The sequence below is a fragment of the Falco biarmicus genome, chromosome Z (genome assembly GCF_023638135.1).
Source record: "Falco biarmicus isolate bFalBia1 chromosome Z, bFalBia1.pri, whole genome shotgun sequence".
Classification (NCBI taxonomy): Eukaryota; Metazoa; Chordata; class Aves; order Falconiformes; family Falconidae; genus Falco; species Falco biarmicus.
The window spans coordinates 29,316,839-29,334,766 of NC_079311.1; the positions used below are offsets into that span (position 1 = coordinate 29,316,839).

At 46.1% G+C, this 17,928-nt stretch overlaps 1 protein-coding gene across 1 annotated transcript in view; it reads right to left on the reverse strand.

Annotated features, from left to right (window-relative positions):
- RGMB (repulsive guidance molecule BMP co-receptor b) overlaps positions 1-17,190 on the reverse strand; it is a 34,134-nt gene extending 16,944 nt beyond the window's left edge. Inside the window, exons 1-2 of the mRNA XM_056325712.1 lie at positions 16,766-17,190; positions 13,857-14,368 (exon numbers count right to left, since the gene is read on the reverse strand). Coding sequence (XP_056181687.1) covers positions 13,857-14,368; positions 16,766-16,886 — 633 coding nt within the window. The 5' untranslated portion in view covers positions 16,887-17,190. The remainder of the gene's footprint in view (positions 1-13,856; positions 14,369-16,765) is intronic.
- Between the last annotated feature and the right edge of the window lie 738 nt (positions 17,191-17,928).

The following is a 17,928-nucleotide window of genomic DNA, read 5'->3' on the forward strand; positions in this document are numbered from 1 at the left end:
TAGTCACAGAGAAGTGCCAAATGGTTCCTACAATGCTAGCCACTATGGCAAAACCAGAATGAGACTGCAAAATCCCAGAAAGGTACAAAAGAACCCAGCTTTCCCTACTCACAATATTCTCATCACTCCTTTTACAGTAACTGTATGACCCTTGTCATGGTACTGTACACTTGATGGGTCCGTTACCAGTATTAGCTGTGTGAGACTACTTTAAAAGGACTGATGTATTTAGTGCTCTATCAACCATTGACACAACAGGCAGTGAGATGAGAGGTGCAAGACCAAGAAGAACAACGAGTCAAATAACTGCTTAGCACTTCTGGATACATTAGTCCTAGGAACTGGGAGATGTGGCACTTAGTCTGCCTTCACTAGAAAATGTGCCCCTGGAGAAACAAGGCAAGACTGAAAGGTACTCAAAGACATGCCTTTGAAGAGTGACTTCCAACACAGAAACCAGGAGCATAAAGCAATTACTCATTCTTTGAAGATTACAGCTGGCCTTTTAAACCTTAACGCTTATTTGAATAAGCCACAACAGAAAGAGGAGGTCCTCCAGTCTTACTTGAAGGGAATAATTAGGCTACTTGGACTTGAAGGGAATCATTAGGCTACTTGGCAGACCAAGTTTGGAGTGTCTGGTGGCTTTTCCTAAAATAAAAAGTATAATGAAGAATCGCATATAAATATTAGAAACAGATATGCTACTTCCTTTACAGTTCCAGAGGGGAGTGACTTCTTGAAAAGGCCAAGGGTATTCTGCACCAGTTATTTTAATCATTATGTTAATCACTGACTGATCATACCAAGATTACTTCCAGTCGATGAGTTAAGCAATCTGTAACAAGATTCAGAGTACTCCAAAACATATCAGAAGGCATTTTCAATCTACACTTTTTCCTTAAAATCTACTCTGTAGCAACCCCACATCTTAATTTCAGTTAACCAGCACACTTCTGCACACCACTTTTTGTTTCCTGCCCTTCTTACATTAAGAGCTAGAGATTAAAGAAACAGCCGAGTACAGACAATCCGAATGAAACCTCATTAGCTTCACCTCTCCATACCAGTTATGTAAGACAAATCTTCCCATCTCCTTCCTCCCACTGCTACAATTTCTCCTTTGGAGTATTCAGACACACCATAAACAGGATTACATTAGTTTTCAACGTTTGGTTTGTCTCATTTGGTTGACACACAGTCTTTCCGTCTCACACGGACAATACTTGTTATTTTGACTTTGTATGCTCCCACTGGTGCTGTCTGACTGAATTTTTCCAATGTTTTTTCTTTGCATTAATCAGTTATACAGCTATTTTGAGGCCACCTGTAGTCAGGCCATTTGGCAAACTGATGTCTGTGCACCACAGGTAAGCTTGAATGCCTGTGCCCAAAATCCAGAAAACACACAAGTGCTCTTGCTGCTGTAAAGACCTCCTCACAACTCAATGCCTAGTGAAGTAAGCTCAACAACCCAGAGAAGACAAACCTGAGATCTGTCAAGTGATCGGTATTTCTGCATACAATCCTGAGCCTCATTCGGCAAATCAGGTCTTACACTCTACGTAACACACTTTTGATGAAACCAACTTGTATCACAGCCTGCTCAGACAAAGAAGGTTATTCCTACTTCCTCGAGCCCATTTGTGTTGCTCTGCAATGAAAGAATGATTTACATTTTAACAGACATAAAGTTCTAAGTCTGCTCAGCACCTGAACAAGTCTGGAGTCAAAAAGAGTTAATGGTTTTAATGAGAAACAGAACTGTCTACTTGATAAAACAGTCAAGCAAGGTACTTGGCAAAATTTATCAGGCAGCAGCCACCAAATTATCCTTTCCAAATCTCCCTCCTCTGCCACAATGAAAAGCACACAATTTCAGAGACAGGGAGGGAAAAGAGAAGCCTCCACCCTAAGGCAAGTTTACCAATAACACTGCACGCCGAACGAGGGCTGAAAGACTATTAAGTGAATGAAGGATACTCAAGAGCTTGTTGTAAACGGAGATTATACAAATTTCACTGCAAAACGTTTGCTGTTTAAATTATCAAGGTAATAGAAAACATTAAATATGAAAAAGATTATTTCAAACAAATTTAACAGGTTATACATGTACATGTATCTATAGTACTTTCTACACTCTGGCTGATTTGTAAGAACGCCCCCACAACGCGGATCAAGCATCACTGTTTACTGACTAGAGACTACCGGCCCTTCCGAAACCTAGGACAGAAAAGTCCAAATGCCATAATCTTCAAATGCAGAAAGTTTTTTTTGAAAGTGTAAGTATCTGAGTCTGGTTCTCTGGGCACATACAGAATTCTTAAGCTACTGCAGTGAGGAACCCTAAAAGATGAAAATAAGAGACTTATCTGAATATAATGAACAAACATCAGCTATACTAAGAGTACCAGAAACAGAAAACACCCCACACATTCAATCTACACTTGAAATATTTCATTTTAGATTTAACTGCCCCACTCCTACTGATGCCAGTAACATGATCCTCACTGACTATACAAATCACAAAGATTACTTTAATCCTACTGCAGAAGCAAAGCCTTTCAAGTATGGTGTTACTGAGCTGATAAGTGAAGTTTCTGGAAGACCTTCATGTATTTGTAGAAAGTGCCAGGCTTGTGTGCCACACACTTTCGAAAGTATTTGAAAAGTGCTTTGAAAGCAACACTTTAAACTCCAAGTGCTCATACTAGCCTTCACTAGTGACCTAATGCAATTATGAAGATGTAGCTCTGACTTCATTTTGCTATTTTACTATGCATTTCATGGAATCATAGAATTATTTAGGTTGGAAAAGACCCTGAAGATCATCAAATCCAACTGTTAACCCAGTGCTGCCAAGTCCACCCCTAAACCATGTCCCTAAGCGCCACATCTACACATCTTTTAAACACCTCCAGGGGTGGTGACTCAAACAATCCCTGGGGCAGCCTGTGTCGATGCTTGACGACCACACACTCCCACATCTCCATGTACTGAGGGGCCCAAAACCAAACACAGGATTTGAGGTGTGGTGTCACCAGTGCCCAGTACAGGGGGACAATCACTTCCCCTGTCCTGCCGGCCACGCTCTTTCTGACACAGGCCAGGGTGCTGCTGGCTGCCTGGGCCCCCTGGGCACACTGCTGGCTCCTGCCCAGCCGGCCGTCACCCAGCACCCCCAGGCCCTTTCCCACCAGGCACTTTCCAGCCGCTCTGCCCCAGCCTGTAGCGCTGCGTGGGGCTGGTGTGACCCAGGCAGATCAACACTCCTGCCCGGCTTACTGAGGGTGCATTCAGTCCCCTCATCCAGATCATCGATTAAGATATTAAACAAAATGGCTCAAATACTGAGCCCTGGGGAACACCACTTGTGACCAGCCACCAACTGCACTTAACTTCATTCAGAATTCTTTGGGCCTGGCCATCCAGCCAGTTTTTTACCCAGCACAGTCCACTCACCCGAGCCATGAGCAGCCAGTTTCTCCAGGAGAATGCTGTGGGAAAAGCTGTTAAAGGCTTTACTAAAGTCCAGGTAAACAACATCCTCAAGCTTTACCTCATCCACTAAGCAAGTCATCTTGTTGTAGAAGGAGATCAGGTTCATCAAGCAGGATCTGCCTTTCATTAACACATACTGACTGGGCCTGATCACCTGGTTGTCCTGCATGTGCCACGTGACAGCACTCAAGATCTGCCCCACAAGCTCCCCTAGCTCTGAGGTCAGATCGACAGGCCTGTAGTTTCCAAGATCCTCCTTCTTGCCCTTCTTGTAGATGGGTGTCACATTGGCCTACCTCCCCCTTCTGGGACCTCCCCGGGCAGCCAGGACTGCTGATAAATTACTGACAGTGGCTTGGTGAGCACCTGACAAGATCCCTCAGTACCCCTAGGTGGATCCCACCTGGCCCCACAGACTTTTGTGTGCCTGCGTCTGTTGTTAACTGTTTCCACTTGGATTATGGGGGTCTTCATTCTGCTCGCCGTCCCTGGGTACCCTGAGAACAATTGGTCTTACTGTTGAAGACTGAGGCGAAGAAGGCATTAAGTAACTCAGCCTTTTCCTCACCCTTTGTCACAGTTTCCCCCACATTCAATAAAGGATGGAGATGCTCCTTAGCCCTCCTTTTGTTGTGAGTATCTTTATAGAAACATTTTTTATTGTCTTTTACAGAAGTAGTCAAATTAAGTTCTAGTTGAGCTTTTGCCCTTCTGATTTTTTTCCTTGTATAACCTCACAACACCCATGTAGTGATACTGCGCTGCCTGCCCTTGATTCTCACCCATAAACACTTCAAACTTTCATCACCATTGCCACACTTCACAGTCAGAACACTCCCTAACATACAGGGCTACCCCGCTGCCCTTCCCTCCTTGTCTGCAATTTCTGAAGAACTTACATCCACTGCAACTCCAGTTATGTAAGTCATCCCACCACATTTCTGTGATTGCAATTACATCAGTTTTCCACCTGTACAACCGCTCCCAACTCCCCATTTGTTGCCCATGCTGCATGCATTGGTGTAGATGCACTTCAGTCAGCCTACTGACCCTGCCCACCTTCCCACAGGGAGAAACCCTAACTCCTATGTCACTGTTCTCAGGTGCTTCCACGCTTTCTAACACAACAACCACCCTTGTGTCTTTGCTGCCACATGGCTCTCCATCCCTTACCCTCACAGAGGTGGCTAAGGTGCAGAGTGCATTAGCATGGAGACATTTCAAATGTGTCCCAGAGTACTTGGCACATGATGGAGCAGACTGAAGGACCCTGACAGCACCCTGTTCCTCAAACACTGGCGTGTGTCCCATGGCTTACCACTAATGAGCCTGCTTTTAGCCCTTTCCACCTTCAAATCCAACTCAAAGCTCTTCCAATGAGCTCTCTAACTCTTGTGCAAAGAACCCTTCCCCTGCTTTGAGACAGGTGTACCCCATCTGTCTCCAGCAGGCCTGGTGTCATGTAGACCAATCTGTGTGTGATCAAAAAAACTACAATTCTGCCAGTGAGATCCATCATGGAGCCAGATACTGATCAGCTGGGTCTTCCTGTTTCTTCCAACATAATTCCCTGCAACTGGAAGGACAGAGAAAAAAAATATCTACTTGTGCTCCTGATCCCTTAACCAGCTGTTCCAAGGCCCAGAAGTCTCTTTGGATCACCCTTGTACTTCTTATCGCAATGCTGTGGCTGCCTACATGATAAAGCAATAAGGAGTAATAATGTGAGGGCTGTACAGGGCAGAAGGCTTTCCTGTAACCTCATCCAGCCCTTCCACAACACAGAAGATATGAATCCAGCCTTTTCACCTAGAAATGCAATTTCAGTCGTTCAAGTCTTCTATGCCTACTATAGGCAATCTTCCTGAGTGTGGTGGGTTGACCTTGCCTGGATGGCAGGTGCCCACTCCCCTCCTCAGCAGAGCCCAAAGTGTGTGCATGGAGGGTGGTGGTGTCTGTATGTGTGTCTGTGGAATAAGATGGGAAAAAACCCCTTGTGGGTCAAGACAAAGGCAGTTTAACGCGGCGATAGCAAAGGTCACATGTGCAGAAGCAAAGGGAAACAAAAGATGTTATTCTCTTCCTCCCATCAGCAGGTGATGTTTGGCCGCTTCCAGGAAGTGGGGCTTCAGCACGCACAGCTGCTGCCCCAGAAGACATATGTTGTAAATAACGAATTTCCCCCCAATTCCTTCTCCTTTCTCTTAGCTTTTATATATGAGCAGACGTCATGTGGTATGGAATATCCCATTGGCCACTCTGAGTCAGCTGCCCTGGCTGTGTCCCCTGCCCTGATCTTGCCCACCCCCAGCCTGCTGGTGAAGGGGGTGTGAAATGTTGGAGAGGCAGCCTTGGTGGTGTGCGAACGCCGCTCAGCAGCAGCCAAAACGCTGGTGTGTTACCACCACCTTTCTAGCTGCCCATACAAGCACAGCGCTGTGAGGGCTGCTCTGGGGCTCAGCCAGACCCAATACACTGAGAAGAGTTCAGACAAAACCTGCACAGGAATTAAGACTTCATCCAGATGTTAAAACACAGATGAGAGGAACCACATGCAAGAAGGTGACACTACTTACTGAACAGACAATAACTCTGGAAAAATTTGAAAGTTATTGTTTGTTCTTTTGTTTTGGTGGATTTTGTTGTTTGGATTTTTATTAACATCGAAGAATGGAAGGTTCCTGTTGTTCTGTGGACAGAGTTTGATCTTGCCTAGTTTTACTCTGAAACAGTCCCCAAGTCCATTTTCCTCCTAGACGTTTGTCATGGCGGGATTGTACTTTCAGGCAAGGGCTTGTATCACCATGCAATCATGCAGAACCTACCTCAACACTGCTGAAGACCCAAGGTGCTACTAAAAACCACAGACCCACACTATCCTTCCCAATTACTACTCCAAGCACATATGGCCACAGTACATGCCTTGGAAAGGTTACAGTCAGCATTCAGGTACGTAACAAGGAAAGCTAGTTAGAGAGGCAGGGAACACTGATTATGTTATGTAAGCATTTAAAAAGTGAATACCCAACCAGTGGAACATGCACATTGAAAGAGTGCACAATGTTTCTAATGACATTAGATTTTGCTACTGAACATTTCTTTTCCTAACAGAGAGCAACTGGGAAGCAGGTAAGATCTCACAGTGCGCCTGTCCAGTGACATGTCTGTAAGTCTGCATAAAGCGCAGTAGGTCAGACAGGCTGCTGAGAAGGCACTCAGTGAAGAAACACCTTGCTATTCATGGTTCTCAGTTTTATCTTCAGCCTATGTCTGCATGCCCTACCTCACACTAGCATTACGAGAAAACATTCAGATGCTCTCCTTATGCACCATTTCAGACTATAGGGAAAAGACAGGGAAGGATGTTTAAAGAAAAACACAGCCCTGATTATTTACTAATGATTTAATCAAGCACTGGAGAACAGTAGGAGATGTTTCAGCAAGAGGTTTTATGATACTAGATCAGTGATCTAACAGATATCCCCGGGAAGCCTGCAAAGGACTTAAAAAATGAGCTCTGAAAGGCAGCTATTAAAAGGTCACAGGTAGATAACTGTATAGCACACATGACATTTCTAAAGGGGTCTTGCAATGCCATCCAAAAGCTTTTAGACTACACACATACATATCGGGAAATTTAAACTTGAAAGCTGGTGACTTTCAAGTCACTAGCTCAAAATGTCACAGCTTCCCTTTCCAGAGGCCTACAACAGGTGTGAAGCATGTAAGTTTATCTCATCACTCACCACCTTATTGAAAAATGGCCTATGCCAAAAAGTGAAAGCAGAGAGATTTAATAAAGGAAACTCATAAGGACTCATTGTAAAATCTTGATTCAATAGCCTCATTTCAAGTTATATCACAGGATAGTTGCTTTTTATAGGCATAGAAGGTCTCTTAGGATGAAACAAAACTGAAAGGTGTTAGAAATGCTAATGACTGCTCAGTCCATCAGACAGCACCAGCCATCATCCAAGCAGTTTCTTCATGTTTCTCTCCATATACCCATGCTTCTGTGGTGCACTGTTGTGCTGAAGTTGACATAACACAAGGACACCAGCAAGAGGTGTATGTGCAAAAGTCACCTTGCTTCTTCCATGGATGTTGGGGGTGGGGAGAGCCTGGGGAGGGCAAACTGTCTGGTAAAGATTTAGAGACTGCCTCAGTAATGCTGCTGGGGCCAACCTCTCAGAAGAACCACTGCTCAGAGTGTTACAAAACTAAATACGGTTAACCCCTCTTCAGCCTGCCTCTGTGGTACAGAAGCACCACAAGACATTTAACCATGACACATTCCTATTTCATGTCAGAGAACAAAATGGGAAGGGAAGGTGTATGGATTCCATGCGCAACAGAGAAATAATGAGGAAGCCAACCTGAAACCAAGACAGTTCAGCATTAGATGATTTCCAAAAGGAAAGCCAAGATCATTCAGGAAAGTGTTTCTTGAATATGGTTAAAGAAGGTGGTCACTGTTTATAAATCACTCTTAGAAATCAATCTACTATTGATTAATTTCAAAACTACCCAGAAATTGACAATGGTTAGGCATCCTTAATCAATGATAAGAGTAGCTAAAACATTCCACCTCCTTTTCTAAGGTGACAACCCAAGAACAAAGGTTCTCCCCGACCTTCCCCACAGTGGGACTATAAAGCTTAGATGGCAACAAACAGAGAAGTAAAGCTTGTTTTAACCTAAGTCGCATCACCACGTCTGTCTGAGAAAAAACCTACTACTTATAATTGTTAATTTATTCCCTGTCCTACTGCCCATAAGAGACCACCAGAGGCTTTAAAGTCATTCAGATATATACTGCTCAGTATATACGCATCTCTCCCTTCCTTCTCCACCCTGCAAAGGCAGGCATTGAAGGCACTGAAATGTCTTTAACAGTTGTCTAGCAGCCCCACAAAAATTACAGAAAACAGTTTAATGCCTGACAACCTGCCACAGCTTGTCCTACAAAACCACCCTATGAAGGCCAGGCTGACTTGGACACCAGGAAAAATAACCATTTATCTTTACACCAGAGAAGCTCTGTATGTTTGCAGACAACACCAAGCAGGATGGGAGTGCTGATCGGCTTTGAAGGTAGAAAGACTCTACAGAGAGATCTGGACATGCTGGATCAATGGGATGAGGCCAGTTGTATGAGGTTCCACAAGGAGAATGTTCCTGCATTTGGGACACAATAACCCCACGCAGAGCTACAGGCTGGGGCAGAGCGGCTGGAAAGTGCCTGGTGGGAAAGGGCCTGGGGGTGCTGGGTGACGGCCGGCTGGGCAGGAGCCAGCAGTGTGCCCAGGGGGCCAAGATGACCAACAGCATCCTGGCCTGTGTCAGAAAGAGCGTGGCCAGCAGGACAGGGGAAGTGATTGTCCCCCTGTACTGGGCACTGGTGACACCACACCTCAAATCCTGTGTTTGGTTTTGGGCCCCTCAGTACATGGAGATGTGGGAGTGTGTGGTCGTCAAGCATCGACACAGGCTGCCCCAGGGATTGTTTGAGTCACCACCCCTGGAGGTGTTTAAAAGATGTGTAGATGTGGCGCTTAGGGACATGGTTTAGGGGTGGACTTGGCAGCACTGGGTTAACAGTTGGATTTGATGATCTTCAGGGTCTTTTCCAACCTAAATAATTCTATGCTGTTCTCCAAAAAAATTGTAGTATGTACTACTTTTGGAAAAAAACACAAATTCGTCTTTACTTTAGGCAGAATGTCCACAAAGATGAAAAAACTAATCACAGATGGTAAGTTTAACTAATGTTCCTACTTAGAACTACTGAATGGTAACTCGAAGACAAATGTGTTAGTATTACTTAAAGGAGACTAAGTAGCAGACTGTGTTCAGTCTGCAATGATGTCCTGTAAAAATAGAAAACATGCTGCAAAAGAGCTATTTAAATGTTTTGAGTCTAGGAAAAAGAACATTTATACCCAATGTTCCCCCACTCTGCCAATACCACCAATTCCCAGGTTCAAACCTTTATGCCCAGTAAAACCACTACAGAAAAGCTCTGTGGGTTTTTCCTTCTCTGTCCTTATTCCCTCTCTCACCCTCAAGCTATCCACTATGAAACACCTGGATAGGAAAAACTTAGTTTGCAATCTCTGCAAAAAAGGAAAGTTTTCCATGTGCGAGCCCAAGCATCTCTGCCTCATTCGCTATTCAGAGGCAACTACACTAGTGATATCTAGAACACCTGTTGCAGCAACAAAAGCCAGTAAACACTCTGTACCCCTCCAAGTAATGCACACAAAAAATTAACCCCCCTTCCATCTAATGCATTCTACAATACCTTTCCCACCTGCTCCCTCTACAGCCCCTTGTAACAGTCATTTATCCTCCGGAAATCCCAAGACAGCTTCCAAGACAGGGGAGCTCTTTATCTATAGCTGGTGATGCAGACAGAGATGCCAGTGACCTATCCAAAACTCATACAGGAAGTCCATCAGAAAAAAAAAAACAAAAGGAGAGATTAAACTCTTTTCCCAGCTGCTTGGTGATGATCCTTCATTCTCCATCTGAAAGGCCTTAGGATCCTATGCCAAGGGGCATGAGCCTATCAGACAAGCCCAAAAAACCTGGAGTTTCAAGTTTCAGCTAGACCACAAAACATACAATAGCTTTGTACACTGTGAAGAAACAGATGTTGTTACTATGGGCACCACAAATACGCAAAGCACCTACAAACAAATTGCCAAAAGCATTCTACAAATAAATACACAACTCCCATAAGTGGATGTACCCTTCCAATTAAGGAATTAAAGGAAGAATTTTCCTGCTTTTCATACTTTCCTGCCAGATGCGTGGGGTGGGGCAACATACTTTTATTCTTTACATTCTTTCTTAAAGTCTCCTCCTGGCATTCTCTTGTCCTTTGTGAACTTACTGGATAACCCTCTATACCCTTCTAGACTGTTTGGGTTGCTCAAGTCTCACAAGTTTTGGAAAGAGAAGACAAATTATTTACACATAATGCTCCCTTCATTGCTGATTCCCTTAAAGCTTGGTACACCAGAAAGCTATGATAAATTTGAAGGTAATAACTACCTACAAGGGAAATGATGGTATGTCCCTTTCAAAAGCACGCTGCATATGATGTGAAGATTAAATATTCTGTTCCTACAGCTTCTTAAATCACTTCCCATAAAAAGTACATTCAGGAGAAACTGAATTTTCTGCTCCTTCTGTCTTTACTTTCATTAGGTCTGCTTCAGGCTGGATTAAGTAGGCTAGTATTTGCTTTGGCTTCTGCAAAATTTAAGTTCAGCATAAACCTTTATTATCTCCCATTATCTATCTTAAATATCTGCAATGAAAAAGCAGAAAGACTAACAATGGGTAATGTTCTGGTAACTTTTCTAATGAAGAAGGTAGAAGACTTATTTGCATGCTCTCAGCTAGGGAAAACACACCGTGTAGATAAAAGTCACTGAATTACTCTTGGCAGCTCTTTAAAAGTGCCTTAAGCTACCCTGTGGCCAAAATCAGGAGCGTACACTGTGCTGGTTTTGACTGGGGTAGCGTTAATTTTCTTCATAGCAGCTAGCACGGGGCTATGTTTTGGATTTGTGTTGAAAACATCATTGACAGTACAGGGATGTTTTCATTATTACTGAGCAGTGCTTACAGAGTCAAGGCCTTTTCTGCTTCTCACACTTCCCCACCACCCAGCAGGCTGGGGATACAGAAGAAACTGGGAGGGGGCATAGCTGGGACTGCTGATCACAGCTTACCAAAGGGATATTCCATACCATCAGCATATAAGGCTGGGAGAAGAACAAAAAAGGGAGGGGACATTTAAAGTGATGTCGTTTCTTTTCCCAGGTAACCTTCACACACGACGGAGCCCTGCTTTCCTGGAGATGGCTGAACACCTGCCTCCCATGGGGAGTGATGAGTGAATTCCTTGGTTTGTTTTGCTTGTGTGCGCAGCTTTTGCTTTACCTACTACATTGTCATTACCTCAACCCACGAGTTTTCCCACTTTTACTCTTCCCATTCTCTCTCCATCCCACTGCATGGGAGTGTGCAAGCAGCTGTGTGGTGCTCGGTTGCCAGCTGCACTTAAGTCATGACATATACCCAGCAGCAGATAGTCCACTACCACAACCAAAATTGAGTACTTGCAGAGAAAAATGTTACAGGAATGAAACTAGCAGTGACAGTGTAGTTTAACGAGACTTTTCTGTATCTTTTATAGCAGCTGCTCCATAAAGAAATAAAGGATTCAAGAGGATGCTTTAGAAAGATTAAAACGTATCTTGCTAAGTTACTTGTACACTCAAACCACCTTGATTTCCTGCGAATAGGTGTGCTGAGAAGTTTGATTACCTGCCAAAGAAAGAAAAAAACTCAAGGACTGTGAAACATGTAACAGATGTTTGTATTAGAGAAATTCCTAATATCCTAAATGATACATCCTATTTTATTTAATTGCTTCTGCACACTTAACTGTACTTGTGCAACAGCAGGCATGTTAAATCACTATTACAAAAGAGAAAAATGCATTACCACTTTTTCCAGAATAAGAAAAACAGAAAAACACTGAGAATAAAAACAGAAGGTATGCTCTTTAAAACAGACTTTTCCCTACTACATACAGACATTTGTCTCCTGAAGTTCTCTTGGTTACCTGTTTGAGAAGACATATACCAGTGTAACATGCTACCATAGCCAATCATTTTCAGAATGTGGCTAAAGGGTAAGAGAAATCCCCTATCTACTACCATCACACTCTAGCCACCCACATAATTTGTACACAAGAAGACTCTCAACTTTCTCCTCCAGTACTACCATAACAAGGAAATCAAGAATATTCTCCAAGACTTTATCAAAACCGAGGATAAAAGCTTACTGCAGATTGTGAAACACTGCTTTTTAAGAGTCTTTAAGAAAATGCCACTAGAGCAGATTTCAAAAGACCTACATCTCTTCTGCTAAGCTCACTCAGGTCAGCCTCATTTCTTCATTTTACCCTCCCTTCAGGAACTCATTCACAATGCACAGTGTTCTTGGAACAGGCACAAGTTAAGGCGATTCTGAATTTCAGTGACATACCAGTCCAACCTCCGGCTTCTGGCAAATGCAAAAATTTGCCTCACTCACACAAGTACTGACATTAGTCAGTACGTCGGAATCCAGCATGAATGCAACATGATTGCATGAATTTTGCTGAATCCAGCAAAACTGATTTTCACTTATTAATACTACTACACAGCCATCTTCATGGGAGATGTGCAGACTATAACCTATTGTGACTGGCACTCCCTGCTCCTGCTCCCGGTAATAAAAAACCTACTTCTGAGCTTAAGAAAAACAGTAAAATCTCCAATACTGATGATCTTGAAACTGTATATACATAGCTTGACATATCTTGACAATACAAGAACTACACCACCAGAGTTTTAAAAGGCCATTTCACTCCAAAAATGGAATGAAATATGTGACAGCATCAGCTTCAAATGTATGTTAAACTGATTTGTTTACTGATAGAAAGAAAGCCCCAAAGTTCAGAGCATTTTTCACCCCCGACTCTAGAGGTAAATCAAAGGACACCTTAGCCAGACTTATGCATTATACATCCTTGTTTTCTTCCTACAGACACCTGTCTACCTTCGGCAAAAAGAGACAAGTACTTAAAGTAAGGAAATGGCATAAGATACCAATAATAGCACATTTATTCCTTCTCTAGCCACCTCAGCTGGCTCAGAGGAGAGCAATCTTAAGTCTTGCATGTCTGAAGAGGGACTTACACCCTCAGCAGAATTCAGCAGAAGCTGCTGCTTCTTTAGTAAAGCCAGGGTACTAAGACCTGATAAGCATTTGGCAAATGTAATTTTTTTTGCTACCTCCTCTCAGTTCTCTACAGTTCCCTTTCTTGTCTCTGCACTGAACGCTCAGTGTCTTGATAACTCATTTGTTGTGACTCTTTGTCAATATTTTTTGGTTTCTACTGTTATGGCTACACAACCTAATGAAAAGGAGATACTTCAGACTTTCCTGTCTCCTTGCCTAGAATGCCTACATAGTGCAGAGGCAGTCACAGATGGTGCAGTGCAGAGACTGTTTCAAAGTGTTACCTTTAGTACCCTTAAAAGCTTACCTGGTGATGTGTACAGCATTTTTCTGTGGTGGGGTGGAGTGGAAGGAAGAAAAGGACCTGTTTAAGCTTTGTTTGATTCTCAGAAAAGAAGAGGCCAACAGTTTTACTGTCTTGGACTACTGCACAGAAGATTCTCAAGCTGCCACACTTCCTAACTGTTCAGGGCTAAGTGACTTACCCTGCTGTCTTGGCCTTTTACTTCTGTACATGTGCATGCACAGTGATTAAGAACAATTCATACCTTATTTGTAGCAGTAGCGCTGGATCCTGGGACCACAGGCACATTGGTCACTTGCACTGATAAGTAATTATTGTCTACGAGGGGCCAAGCGCCTTCCACTTTGCATGTCTGGAAGTGATCCTTAAAAGTCCTCAGATGAGGATCACCAAACAAGCCACAAAACAGGTAAGTAGGAGTCGTCGTCTTGCCCCCTCCCTGATATTCTCTGGCTTCTATGTGGTCATTGTAATTACAGGGATCATGGGTCACCTCAGGGTTGGTGGAGGATGTGGGTCCATCTTTGGAACAGTTTCTCTGGCTCATGAGGTCACTGATCCCAAGCACTGCATAATGGTAGACTAGGTTTCCACGGCATACTTTGGAATTGCGATCAGTACAGGCAGAGTACGCTCGCAGGGCCTTGCAGAACTCCAGATCAAACCCCTCAAAAGCAGAGTTCAGATGTGATGTTAAGGATACAAAATCAGTGGTGCACTTCTGGATTCCACAAGGTGTTTGCATCTGGCAGTCACCTAAGCACAAACAGATGGCAGAGAGAAATTATGCAAACAGATTGCAATACCTCATTTTACACCCACAGGAAACAGAACTGCAGAAAACAACCTGAAGACAACTTGCAGTGTTCACCCATTAAGGAAACACTATATAATAGAGAAAAAGGGCTCAGGAGGCAGAAAGATAGCAATACAGACCATCTCACAGGCTGAGATGGTCCATGCATGACTTAATCCATTACTTGATATTGTCTAGATGGAAATTAAAAGCACTAAACTCCTGCCAAGTATGAGCCCAGCATTTCCTTCCAGATACCAAGGTGATGATGAATTTCCACGCTTAAGTTAATCACTTGGTCAATAATCAAGTCTCCATTTAGTCTTTCAGTGCTTTACACAAGGTATTGAACTTTTAAACAGAATCCTTCCCCTCAGAAGGATGTGCTAAAGGCAGCAAGTGACATATGCTTAGACAAAAACCGACTGAATGAAGCAGAAATCAGTTTCTCTTCTAGAAAGCAGGGTGGGGAGAAGGAGGGTAGGAAAGTGGGCAGCCCATAAATTCAGTTTGTTTTATTTCCCTGACACTGCCATAGCTAAAGCTTCACTGCTCACTTTCTGGGACTAATGAGTGAGAAAACCCACAGCTGTCTGAAGTGTAAGGTGCAGTACAATACACTGCAATAGCAGTACTTCTTAAAAGTGTAATTCAATAATAAGACAAGGGCCAAAGAAACCCTCTCCCCACAAAAACCTGAAGTACTTATCAGATGTATGCAACAGGTACGCAGTTCAGTTTACAGGAACAAACCAGTTAGACTTTATCTGGTCACCTGATTTCCGCACAGAAAGCATTAATTACCCTCCCAGCCAGCAAACTGGAGTTTTACAGCCCTCTCCTCCACAGCTCTTGCTGTCATGATCTGAAACCCTTCCAGACTCTCATGGCAGTTAACAACGGTCTTCTGCAGGTAACATTTACACAAGAACTCATAAGGATCAGAAACAAAATTGGCAAGACTACACACTGCACTAAAGGAAACAGAGCCACACGTTCCACAGGGGTTAAAATGAGGAAGACGCTAGGTAACAGAAGATGGACCTTCTTAAATACTGTAAGATTTCATAAAATAGCTGTCCAGTGGCCAGAACTTTCCACTGAAAACACGCTGTGCTTGTTACTTTCATGAACTATAAAATTCAGCTGTGCATACATTAATCTGTAATTTCACTGTCATAAAGCAGATTTTGAAACCACAAAAATGCTTACAAAGATACATGGAAGTGTGAAAAAGGGAAAATAGAATACATCTAACAGATACTCTTTTTGCTCCCCTCAGAGCCCTCTTTACAACATTTCTCACTTGTTTTGCGTGTCCTCAAAGTAAAATAGGCATGGCTCCAGTCTGATTTTAAAAGCCTAATTAAAACGTTCCTAAATGCCGGAGAAATGAGGAGTGGACAATGAACTGAACAGTACTGCAACACTTCTCATTTTTCTGCAATTCACACAACGATGTGAGAGTATTAGCAATTTCTTTGCTTGCCCCTTAGCTGACCCTCATGTGAGTCAGTACTCAAATAACTTACTCTGAATATCCAAACCATGAATTTATAATGGCAACAGGTGTTGCCAGTGATGGGTAGCTAACACAAATCTCCTGTCAAAATCCCAAGATAACACAGAGTATGAAGGAGGAAATCTGTAACCTACAGTCAAGCGTGACCACGAAGTGTGTAAGTAAGCAGTAAGTTTCTCACTTCGCCTTTGTGCAAGTAATACGTAGCTTTGCAAAATAAAAGAACAACTGAGCAAATTCTGTGTTTTTGGACACACAAACAAAAAAGGCCTATGCCACGCAAAAGTGGCACAGCCAATGTTGGTTCAGAGCCTGACTTTCGACGCATCAGGGAACCTTATGCTCCCCTTCAGTTCTGATTTGTGATAGTATTTTAATCACAAATAAATTAGCCTAGCTGAGCAAATCAGTCAAGTTATCAAATACTCTAATAAATCTGCCGCTCCACATTCCCTGCAGCTTCAAGGAGTTTGTTTGCTGCTTTCGGTGGGTTCTTGGCACAGAGAGCGGTGAAAGAACGGCAACTTGACTAAAGCCGGGTGACCTCCCCCCTCCCCCTACAACTGCGCGGGGAGCACAAACCGCTTCAGCAGGCGTCCGCAACGCGCGGGTACCCGCCGCCTTCCTCCCGGTTTCCCACCCGCCGAGCAAAGGCCGGCTCCCCCGCCGCAGAGGCCGCCGCTCCCCGGCCCCGCAGGCGGGCAGGCCCGCCAGCCCGGCCCCGCTCCGCGCCCGCCCCTGCCCCGCGCGGGGCGCTCCCCGCTCGCGCCGCTGCGCCTAACACCCGCCCCGGGACCCCGAGCGCCGAGTCCCGTCCCCGCTCCCGTCCCGGTACCTGAGCCCAGCAGCAACCCCAGGGCGGCGAGCAGGCCGAGGGCGGCGAGCGACGGGCGGCGCGGCGGGAGGCGGAGGAGCGGCTCAGCCCCGGCGGCGCGGGAAGGCGCAGCTCTCCCCATGCCCGTCCATGCAGGTCCCCGGGACGGCGGCGGGACGGCGCTGCGGCATAGGGCGGCGGGCGGGCAACCTCCTCCTCGCTGCTTTCTCCTCCTTCAGCGGCGCGGCGACGAGAGGCGGCCACCGGGCCGTAGCGGGGCGGGCGCAGGCGGGTGCGGCATGGCGGCAGCAAGAGGCGAGCACAAAGGGAAAGAGCCGGTGAGCGGGCGAAGGCGTGCGGGCGGCCTGGCGGGCGGCAGTCCCCAGCAGCCCGCACGCCCCGCGCCGCCGAGCGCACTGCGCCGGGCCCCGCGCGGCCCCACCCGGCCCGTCACCTCCCATTGGCTGCCCAGCCTGTCCGACAAGGCCCACACGTGCCGCCGGCGCGGACCCGCCCCCCCGGGCCGGGGCTAATCCGAGACGGCGGGGGAGTCCCGCGCCCCCCCGCGTCCCGCCTCCCGCCCGCCCGGCGGCCCCGCCTGCCTGCGGCCCGCCGCGCTGCTCGCGTCACTCGGCCGCGCGCGGCCCCCCGCGCTCCCCTCGGCCGTGATTGGCTGCGCCGGGAGCGTCCGCAGTGCCACGTGCCGCCGCCAGGGGTCGTGCGCGGCCGGGCTGGGCCGGGTGCGGGGGCGCCGCCGGGGCGGGGCGGGGCGGGGCGGGGCGGGGCGGGTTCTGCGCCTGGGCGGGCTGAAACCTCCGGCTGACGGGCCCGTCCCGGCGCATGAAGCCACACCCGCGGCTTTTGCGGAGCAGCCGGAGGGTGGGAAGCGGTCGCCCGGAGCCGGGCATGCTGCGAGCACAGCCGCGACAGAACCGGGAAAACCAGCGGCATTAAACGGCCGTGTCAGTGCAAGAAGCACGGCTGGGCTTTGAGCGAGCCGTGGTTTGCTTCCCAGAAGGCGGGCGTAATGCCCGAGCCGCTTCCCCGCGGGCAGCATCCCCGGTCCCAGGAGGCAGCACCGCGGGCCTCTTCTCCCGGGCCGTCCTGAGCTCCTCAGGGTACGCGCACCGGGAGGGCACTAGTCCCAGCGCTGCGCCCCGGCGGCTCGCCCACGCCGCACCGGG